This window comes from Leopardus geoffroyi, chromosome E3, assembly GCF_018350155.1.
Source record: "Leopardus geoffroyi isolate Oge1 chromosome E3, O.geoffroyi_Oge1_pat1.0, whole genome shotgun sequence".
Lineage (NCBI taxonomy): Eukaryota > Metazoa > Chordata > Mammalia > Carnivora > Felidae > Leopardus > Leopardus geoffroyi.
In genome coordinates, this window is record NC_059340.1 from 37,664,091 (window position 1) to 37,674,503 (window position 10,413).

A 10,413-nucleotide genomic window follows, 5' to 3' on the forward strand; every position below is an offset into this window, starting at 1 on the left:
ACTAGTTCTGGCTCTTAAGTAAACAAACCTCCATAAATCAAAAATGAATTTTTGGCTCAGAAACAAGCATTTCATTTGGGCAAATAAAAACACAGATCAAGTATGTTTCCCCCCAACCGGTGCCTGGACCCACGTCCATCACGAAGCCAAGCCTGTTGTATATGTGGCACGTCTTATTAAACTCTTACAAGGCAGCCGACTGCAGTGCCTGTCCTCAAGGCAGGAAAGACAATACTAGGGACACAACAGGGCAGATGCTGGGAAAGGCAGACACCGTAACAGGCCTAAGAGATGTTGACGATACCACGTGCAAACAACAGGAAAGTGATAATACTGGGGGGAAAGAAAGACTCAGATCAGGAGGAGAGGAGTGATTGAGAGCCTCGAGGGACGAAACCAGGGTTAACCAGTTTCTTGGGCCACAAACTGGGTCATAAAAACATTTCATTCCACAGCCATCATTCCAGCTGCTATCCACTGGGAGGCGCTGCTCTAAAGCATTTGTCAAGGCCAGATAGGCTAGAAGAGGCTAAAAGGAATTGGGCGTGGCTCAGGAGCTCTCAGTATTTGGCCCAAAGGGTCATGTGTCCATAAACAAAGGGAGCACGGTCTGCTTCCAGCTCTCATCCCAACGAAGCTGCTCTGATTCCCGGAGGTTCTGCCGGAACTGGCTTAGTTTGCCAGTAGGATCAGGAAACGCTGAGAAAAGCATCTAGAAGAAAAATAAAGACCAGAACTTACCTCATCACTGCTTCCCACCCCTATCCCAGGTCCCACCAGAGAGCTGTCCCTCTTCCTTCCCAGCAGCCTGGATTCTGGTCCCACTCCAATCACAGGCAGCCAGGCCAGTGATGCTACTGAAACCCTCTGTCACTGCACTTCAAGAACCACTGTCAGTGTCCTGGAGACCCCAGCAGGCCTCCTGCTCTGACCCAGCCTCCACGGCAGGCTTGGCTAATTAAATGTTCTCAAAACACAGCTCTCGGAATATCCCCGACCCAGCAAGCCCCTTCCTCATGGGGCACAAGAAAACCCTCACACCCTGGCCCGTGCTCCTTCCCCTTCTCTGCTCCTACTTAACAGTGCAGCCAGGCTGCAGCATTTTCCACCCACTGTGCCCTGCTCGGCCACAGGCCACCCCAGCAATGTTCTGTCCACCAAGAGCACTCACCCTCAGCCTCTGCCCAGCACCGTCCAGCCCACATGCTGGAACTAGGCAGTCTTCCAGCTTTGCTAAACTTTATCAGGAGTCTCCAAACTAAGCCAGTGGACCAAATTTGGCCCCCAGCTGTCTTTGTAAGTACAGTTTTATTGGAACACAGCCACACCCCTTCATTCACAGGCTGTCCGTGGCTGGTTTCATGTTACAGCAGAGACTATGGCAAAGCCTAAAACTTTTTCTCTCTGGGCCTTCCCAGTTTGCTCCCCCTGGTCTCAACTGCCAAGAATGATGATGTATTACTTTTGTAGTAAGTGCCCTTTGAAGACTCCCACCCACCCTCAGGGAAAGTTTGGGAAGCCCCCTTCACGCATCCCTCCTACTCAGAACCAGTCGCTCCCTAGACAGAGCACACGGTCTACCAGCTCTGGCATCATCTGTGTGGTGTAAGCTCCACAAACCCAGAGGGCAGTGAGAGCATGTCCAGACCCCCGAGCCCACTGAGGCCCAGCCTCTGAGACCACTGCTCCCGGCCTTAGCTCTCGGATCCAGCCTGGCCGGCCACAGGAGCAAAGAATCGGGGGGCGTGGGTCGGTGCCCTGGCATGGGGGCAGACGTGATTACCTGCAGCTGAGCCGCCAGCTCCTCAGAGCCCTCAAAGACCAGGCCATTTTCGTCATGTTTCACAAGCTCGTGTAAGCTGCAGAGGGAATCACAGAACCAAGAGGTGCCTAGAGAAACCCGAACCCTGCGGTGCCCACCCGGCCTCCCACACCACCCCTCCCACAGGCCAGGCAGGGGTCAGAACAGTCTGCTTTCAGTGAGTCTCAGATTTAGCGTCTGAATAGAAAAAAGGCCTGCAGGGATACACATTAAAAATCCAAAATGATTCCAAAGAGGAGGTACAGTGAACACACATTTGACCTTTTCTGCTCTATGCTCTTTTCAGTGACTATGTGCTCAGCGAGTTCTCCATGTTTTTCTTAATTGCACAGCAGAGAAACAAGGTGAAAGGCAACCCCACTGGAGGTAGACTTGGCATATTAAGGATGACTTTGCTGGGTCACCAGGGAGTTGATGCCAATGTGCCCAGAGCTCAGGGTCTAACAGAGGCTATTTCCCATTCAGAGGCTGGCTCCTGAGCTGGTGGTGGAGCTACTATTCCTCTTGTACTGAACCTCTTGTAACACCGCCCTCTCCAAACACCCATCTTCACCAGGAAAAGTGGTGACAGAGAATTACACTCATTTAACGGATTCCAGTGCAACTGTATGAGCTCAGAAAGAGAGAAATAAAACCAGGTCAACTGTGCAGTCAATACCAGCCACCCGTCTATCCATGAACAAAGACCCCCTAAGTAGAGAAGACACATGTTTTCTGTTGGACATCAGCTCTCCGTGGAAGCCCACCCCTTCAGTAGGGTGCAGCCCGCCCACAGAAACCCCAAGGGCCCTCCCCCCAGAGGACCACCTGGCAATGCTGCACAATCTTCCAGGGCAATTCCTTGAGCAATTTTGACCTCACTGGCAACACCCCCCCTCCACCCCCACAGCTGATTTGAGAACCGAACCCTGGGAAGATTCAGTTTCTGCTCCTACCACTGGAAGTTCACGGCACACACGGGCAGACAGCACCCGAACATGTCCACCACCTTCATGGGCAGGTCCAGGCCGCTGGAGGATTTGTGCAAGCACACACCCAGGTCTGCCGACCCTGCGAGGTGGGGGCAAAGGGAGTGGTCAGAGCACCACCCATGCACCCGTGGAACACAAACCCTGAAAGGACTGTGGATCGACACCCCAAGTGGGGAGTGGAACGTGGGTAATAATGCCACAGGCTGGAGAAGGCCAAGTACACAGCAGACCTCCCCAACTGCCACTCCCAGCCACTCGGCCCTGTTTGAAAACTACCTGCCTGTCACGAGTAGTTTTCTTTAGTCAGACCCCCTTTGTCTACTTAACCACAATTTCTTTAAAAAGAACCTGTAGCGGGGCGCCTGGGTGGCGCAGTCGGTTGGGCGTCCGACTTCAGCCAGGTCACGATCTCGCGGTCTGTGAGTTCGAGCCCCGCGTCAGGCTCTGGGCTGATGGCTCAGAGCCTGGAGCCTGTTTCCGATTCTGTGTCTCCCTCTCTCTCTGCCCCTCCCCTGTTCATGCTCTGTCTCTCTCTGTCTCAAAAATAAATAAACGTTAAAAAAATTAAAAAAAAAAAAAAAAAAAGAACCTGTAGCAATTATTGCTTAAGGGGTTCAGAGTTTCTGCTTGGGATGATGAAAACGGCTTGGAAATAGGGCGATGATTGTACAACACTGAACATAATTAATGTCATCAAGTTGTACATATACTTTAAAATGGGAAAATCGTTAAAATAGCAAATTTTTATTATATGTTTTATCACAGTAAGGAGGGGGGGGAAAAAACGTAACAAAACCAGCTGTCTCTATGAAAATAAAGCCAAATAAACAACCTGACACCACTAAACACTGGCTAGAAAACTCCTGCCAACCAAAGGCTTTCCGCTGGAGACTGCTCACTGGCTGCGGGAAGATGAGGCCTTGGAGATACATCAGCACTAGGCCAGCACGCCCCTCCCAGAGAAAGGAAGACAGAGGAAGCCAGGGAGACATAGGGGAGTCAATGCTATTTAGCACATTATTTCTACACCTCCCAAGCCACTGCCCTCCCAGACCTGGGGAACGTGGACCCCAACCCAAGCCCAGGACCAGCCTTCCGCCCAGATGGAAAAGAAGGACTAAATGGAGGGCTTGGAGAATAAGAGGACAGAACCCTCTCAGATCCATGGAGAAGAGGTCCAGGCCCCAAAGGCAGGAGGAGCCGGCACACCAGGCAACAGCCTGGATCTCCCCCAAGTACAGCCAAGAGCTCCTCCAACAAGTTCCTGGCACATGGCATCCCCCTGCCCCACGTGGCCCTTGAGCAGGACCCAATCCAGTCTCAGGCCTGTGTGTGTATGGCCCTTGGTCTAAAAATGACTTTTAACTTGTATAGGGTTATAAAAACAAAGAATATACAACAGAGGCAAATAAAACACTTACTATCTGGCCCTTTTCAGGAAAACTCTGTCCCCCGTACCGTAAGATACTCCTGTTTAACCCTCAGCTCTCTCCCTGCAGTCCCCCTACTGAATGCCCTTACCTAGAAGCAGGGGGTAGTCCTCAGCCTCCAGCCACGGAGTACAGACTTGGATGTGCTGGAAATGCTTCTGGCCGATGAGGCCTCTGTAATACTCCTTCAGAGGCCCTTTGCCTTGCAGAGAAAATCTGAGTCACTGCACTGGGCCCATCTCTGGCTCCATCCCATGGCCTTGGGACTCAGAACCCTGCACAGGTGTCAGGAGAAGGCCCACATTCTACAGCTGTGATCAGGTCCCCATGTGGCCCCTTCCAGACCCCTCAGGGGTATGCACCCTGACCAGTGAGGCCACGGCCCTTCCCCCAGCAACCTGCATCAGTGGGTCTCAGGCTGGGAAGGTGACCAAGATAAACTCTGGCGAGGCACCAGAGTGCCAGCTGGATACAACTTCTCACCCAGACAGGCCTGTGTCTTGCTTGATGCCCCAGGTGGCATGGTGTGTGCAGTGGGCTCCTAGCCACCCCTGGGAGCTCTGGGGCCAGGAAGAGGGGAGTATGCAAGTTGGGGCAGCAGGCCCAGGACCCTGCTTCAACCACAGCTCTCTGCTTCTCTCTCCCGTCCTGGGCTACTCTGGAAGCAATTTTACATTGAACTCTTTATTTAATGTGGATTCTTTCATTTAAAAAAAAAAAAAAAAAAGATGCCTGGAAATTGCTGCAAGAGTGGAAAGCTCAGCATCTCTGAGGCCATGCTATCCAAGATTCAACTAGAAACCATGCCCTGCTGTCAGGCCCCTCTGAGCCTCAGTTTCCTTCTCTGTCAAGCTGGTATAGAAAATCCTGTATCACAGAACTGTGGTCAGAATTAACAACACAACCAACATCACATGCCTGGCATGGGGAAGGCACACAATAAAGAGAGATGCCTTCATCCCCCTCCACTGCCCCCCTTTAATATGGGAACACGGAAGATCCTTAGCAATACCTGTTATCACACAGACCAGAGAAGGAAGGCTCTCTCCATCCAGGATCAGCTGTTCAAACTCTGTGTATAAAAAAATAAATGATAACCAGGATTATCTCGTCAGGTGAGGAGCAGTTGGGGGAGCACTGGGGGAAAGCCTCTCCCAACCACAAGATCAGTTTCCCAGAGGTGGCACTTCAGACCTAGGGTCTGGTCACTCAGTAACCCAAATGGGGATCAGAGGCACCATTTCCACCACCCTGTTCTTAGGCTGGCCTACCCCGTGGCCCTGGGGGCAGGAACATGCTGCCAAAGACACCATGCAAGGCCAGGTGAGCACCGCACAGCTCAAGAGCCAACAAGCCCAGCTCCTGATCAAAGCCACACACCTACTTTCTAATGCTGCCAGCAAGATGGAGAAGTCTTCATCTTCTGTAAGAAAAGAAACCTAAACGTCATGGGCTGGTTTCTAGATGCCTCCCTCCCAACTCAATACCTCCCCTTTCTCATCAGGGCCCAATGTCCTTAAATACATGTGGGGCACAGGCCTGGCAAGGGCAAGGATAATGCAGGCTTAGCCAGGTGCTCATACAAGCCCCAAGGGTCCAGAAGGGTCCTGAGACCTGTCCAGCTCGTGCTGCTGACCAACAGGGCCGGCCGCCCACGAAGATGTGTCACCACCCCACTCTGAGGATCCCGCTCTGTGAAGGCCGACCTCTCTGTGTCTGGGTCCAGGGGTTCTGAGCTGAGGGAACAGAAACAGATCCCATGAGATGGTGTCAAGCAGGCCCTCGGGCCCCAGGACAGCCATCTCCTACCAGAGTGAAGCCCACAGGCTCCCAAAGGTCAGAACGTGGCCATGTCAAAACCATCATCCAGCCTCTGTTGCAAACTCTCCTCTGTTGTTGCAGTGCAAAAGCAACAAGGGACAATGCAAAGACGGATGCATGTGCTGCACTGTAATGAAGCTTTATTTACCAAGACAGGTGTCAGGCCTGTGGTCATAGTTTGCCAACCCCTGGATTAGTGGATTCCCAGGTCTGCAGCCAGAAGATGAGAGAGGCCAGGCTAGCAGTGAGCAGACAAGGGACATGGGGCAGCAAGGACATGGGGGAGAGGCCAGACAGTTGCAAACAAAAGAGAAGGGAGATAAAGACTGGGGATGGGAGACCTACCAGGCCTTGAATGCAGAGTAGGTGCAGCTCAGCTTCATAAAGAGCCGGTGTTGCAGGCCCAAGGGCGTCTCTTTAAAGAAAGATGCTGGCTTGTCATAGACGGTCACGGCTCTGCAATGAGATGGTTGAGGGCTCTAGAGACAGACAGAGAAAAGCCTACAGAATACATGATCCAAGAGGATCAAGAAAATAAGAGCACTCAGAAGATCCAAGTCTCAGACAAGGACAAGACCTGCTTGGGGAAGCACAGAGACATGTTCTAAGACCAAAAGTGCATGGGCCATCTGGCCTCTTCCTGCTCCCTCGGCTTCCCAAACCAGGAACCCTCTCCCAGACCCTTAGGGATTTCTAGACACCTGCCAATAGGACATAGTAGGCATTGCAGCTGGGACCCCTCGCCTCCCCAGGCACCTACTTGATGCCCCAGTTCTGTGCCAGATCTTCCCGCATCGAGTTGGTCACACACAAGTTCAGGTGTGACAGGCGCCCGCAGAGCTTCTCGTACCTGAAAAGACGTATCACTGTCAGCCCAGAGCCTTGGGCCTTGGGCCCCACCACCACCACCACCACCACCTCCACATGACTTGACACCTTCTGATGCAGAAGAACACAGAGCTGGGGTCTCCCAAATCAGGTTGCTGGTGAGGCACTTTCCCAGAGTTTGTGCTGAGTTCCATCTGTACTATTATTTCCTTTACCCCTTTCTTTAAGTCATATTGCTTTTCAGCTTAAATACGGTTAGAAACCTTATCTCTAAAGAAGGGAAAATCTAGTCTCTCTTGCCACAAGAGAAAGAAATATAGTAAAGGCCTCGTTATTAACCTTAGCCACACTGTGCTCTTGCTGCAAAGGCTGTGGGGCTGAGGCTTGTGCATTACCAAGGGATGTTTTTAAAAATGTTAGAGAAGCCTTAGTGACAGATTAACTCCCAACTGAGACTTGAGCCCTGATCTGAGGGCAGAACTGAAAGAGAACCAGAAAGGGAAGGAGCACACAAGGTTGTTCAATGCCACTGGTTTATCACAGCCAGCTCCTCACTCAGGATGCAGAGAAGGCGAGAGAGCTGGACAGCCTGGGACTGAATTTTGATCCTCATGCAACAATATCAGCTGTGTGGCAAGCAGCAAAATGGTGCTCGACCTTGGTTTCCTGGCTTGTAAATGGAGAGTGACCACAGGACGTTCTCACCAGGGGGAGTGTAGACTGAACAGGATAAAGGGCTTGGCCTGAAGCCTGACATGCAGCATGTACGCACTGATCGTTTGCTGCGGCAGCTGTTACCACCCTCAGTGAATGTCCCTCAGGGAGAGGCGGCAGATGTCGCCCACTCAGGCTGAGAACATGACTCTTCCTGCTCCATGTCCAACCTGCTCCCACAGGCCCTTCTTCCCTCTCCCTGTCTCACTGACTGCAGCAGGCTGTTGCCTGAGTCCCACTGTCTAACAGCAACTTCGGTTTTTATTTGGGCATCTGGTCTGGGTTCACCTGGGACCTCAGGTCTCACAGAGGAGCATTTCCCCTAAGCCTGAGACATTGGGTTACTGCAGCCCCCCTACCTCAGTGGGGTGTCAGAGCCTGGCAGAGGAGCACAAGCTGATCAGAAAGGGTCCCTGTCTCCACTGAGCCTGTCAGTGGGGGTTTGAGTGCCGGGAGAGCTCCCAGCACCTAAGAAACACCTCCAGGACAGAGCGTGGAGAGAGAAATGAGAGGGGATCCTGACAATGCCCTTTTGAGTTTAAAGTCAGCCACGTCTCTGGACTTTGCAGTTTTAGGGACCAACAAATGCCCTCCTTGCCTTAGGCTATTTCTGTCACTTGTAACCCAAGTCAGCCTAATTCCCCAGCCTTGCCCTCACCCACAAAGAGCACAGAGGGGACAGCTTCACCAGGTCTCTGCACTGGCCCTTCTTCCTACCAAGGTTCAGGGAAGGTGTCTGCACCCTCTTCCAAGACCCTTACCACTTGGCCAGCAGAACAAGCGGGTGGCTGGAACCATGCACCAAACCCATAATGGAGTAGCCATAGTTGTGCCAGTCAATGACGAGCTTGCTTGCACAGAGGCAGCCCACAAGCCAGCACACAGCAATGGCAGGCAGGCCCGGGGGGTTCTGGGAAAGAGACACTTGAATGAAGAGAAGGAAACCCAAACCATGGTCAACAATAATAAACTGAGTGAATAGTTGCAACATACGTAACAAAGAGTCAATTTATCTTTACAAACCTCCTGATAAGTAATAAGACTCTCTTCTCACCAAAAAAGAAGTATAAAAGTCATAAAGGAAGGGGTGCCTGGATGGCTCAGTTGGTTAAGTGTCCGACTTCAGCTCAGGTCATGATCTCACAGTTTGTGAGTTCAAGCCCCGGGTCAGCCTCTGTGCTGACAGCTTGGAGCCTGGAGCCTGCTTCAGATTCTCTCTGCCCTTCCTCCACTCACACTCTGTCTCTCTCTCAAAATAAAGAGACGTTAAAAAAAAATTTTTTTAATAAATAAATAAAATAAAAGGCTGGGCAGTAAAGGAAACTTAACAATGGTTCTGAGAGAGCAAGAGGAGACTGACATTTACCTGGAGAAAGATGTAGGCTGCTGGCTCCATGCACATCAACTTCCACAACAGGTACACTGACTGAAAAACAACTTTGACTCCATACTGAAAAATGTGGGGCCCAACTGCAAGTCAAAAAACACCCGTTACTCCAAAAGGAATTCTTGGCAATGTGCGGGTCCTCCACTCACCCACACACACACACAGATTCAAAGGAATCTGGAGTTGACAACATCCTACCTGCAAGTTTCGGAAGTTCTGTCAAACTCACAATCTGAATTCTGTTGTTCTGCAAGAGCTCATCATAGGGTCTGGAGTCTGAAAAGAATGTCCCCTTCAATGCACTAGACAGGGCAATATAAAGTCAGATGATCCCCCAGCTCAGGCTGAATAGTGAAGAGTGTTTTTGGAAAATAAGACTTTTCTCTCTGTTCCTCCATAGCCAGAACAGAGCATGAAGACACTTCTTGTCCAGAGTCTCCCCCAGAGAGGGAGGGCCTCAATGGTGTCCACCTTTATTTACTTAACACAATGTCTGGCACATAGTAGGCACTCAAAATAATCTAGAGTCCCTGAATGGTGGATTTATCCCACCATAGGGAGACCCCTAGGAAGTCTCACCCCACTCCTGCACCCTCCCACAGCAGAATCTAAACAGGGACCAAAGGCAACCAGTGCTACTCCCCCTTTTCCCTGATACACGGTTGAGCTACCCTCTAAAGATGTCATCCTGAAGGAGGATGAAGGAGCAGACACCCCTGCTTTTGCACACTGAGAGTAAAAGGTGGAAATGCAGCACAATGAAACCTCTCCTGCCTGCACAGCTCTACGCCGAGGGTGTGGGATGGAGAGGAGACAAGTTGTCCCGTGAGACACAGCCTGACAAAAGTAGCCACAAGGAGCTATGGTTAGCAGCACTGGCCCCGGAGTCACACACACACTAGGTTCCAGTCCGTCTTTCCACTCACTAGGAGGATTAAGTGAGACTATATGATGAGTTCACTTAATTTAGAACACTCTTGGCATACGGCAGGCACTCCATTAACGCCAGCTGTTCCTAGAGACCCACCCAGCAGAAGCTGGGCAGAAACCTGGCCAGAACTAGATAAACCCAATCTCGGAGAGCTGTCCGAGGGAGGAGGGAAAAAAGGGACGTCCCCATCCCGGCCCCCCTGGGCAGGTCAAAACCGCGGGTCACAGGCTGAGGGCTCAGCCTCCCTCCCAGACCGCGAGCACTCACTGCAGAAGCCCATAAGGGTCACGGAGAAGCCGCTCTTGACAAACGACAGTGCGTGGTACTGCATGCGGGGGCTGCGGCCCACGTCGCCCAGCACCACAATGATCACGTGCCAATCCGCTCGCCCCCGCCGCCAGCGCTTCCACAGGACCAGCAGCAGCAGCAGCAGGGAGGCGGCCGTCACCAGCACGGCCACGCAGGAGGCCGCCATCTTGGCCGAGCCGGATGGCAGTCACGTGACGGCC

The 10,413-nt window shown here is 51.9% G+C and overlaps 1 protein-coding gene across 1 annotated transcript; it reads right to left on the reverse strand.

Annotated features, from left to right (window-relative positions):
- Nucleotides 1-44: 44 nt before the first annotated feature.
- ALG1 (ALG1 chitobiosyldiphosphodolichol beta-mannosyltransferase) lies at nucleotides 45-10,413 on the reverse strand. The gene is made up of 13 exons (XM_045460205.1): nucleotides 10,172-10,413; nucleotides 9,172-9,249; nucleotides 8,953-9,056; nucleotides 8,348-8,496; nucleotides 6,805-6,894; nucleotides 6,390-6,500; nucleotides 5,838-5,959; nucleotides 5,608-5,646; nucleotides 5,236-5,295; nucleotides 4,315-4,425; nucleotides 2,758-2,872; nucleotides 1,784-1,859; nucleotides 45-712 (listed from the first exon to the last, which is right to left on the reverse strand). Exons 1-13 carry the CDS (start codon nucleotides 10,377-10,379, stop codon nucleotides 581-583), a joined length of 1,395 nt encoding a protein of 464 aa, XP_045316161.1. The 5' UTR covers nucleotides 10,380-10,413; the 3' UTR covers nucleotides 45-580.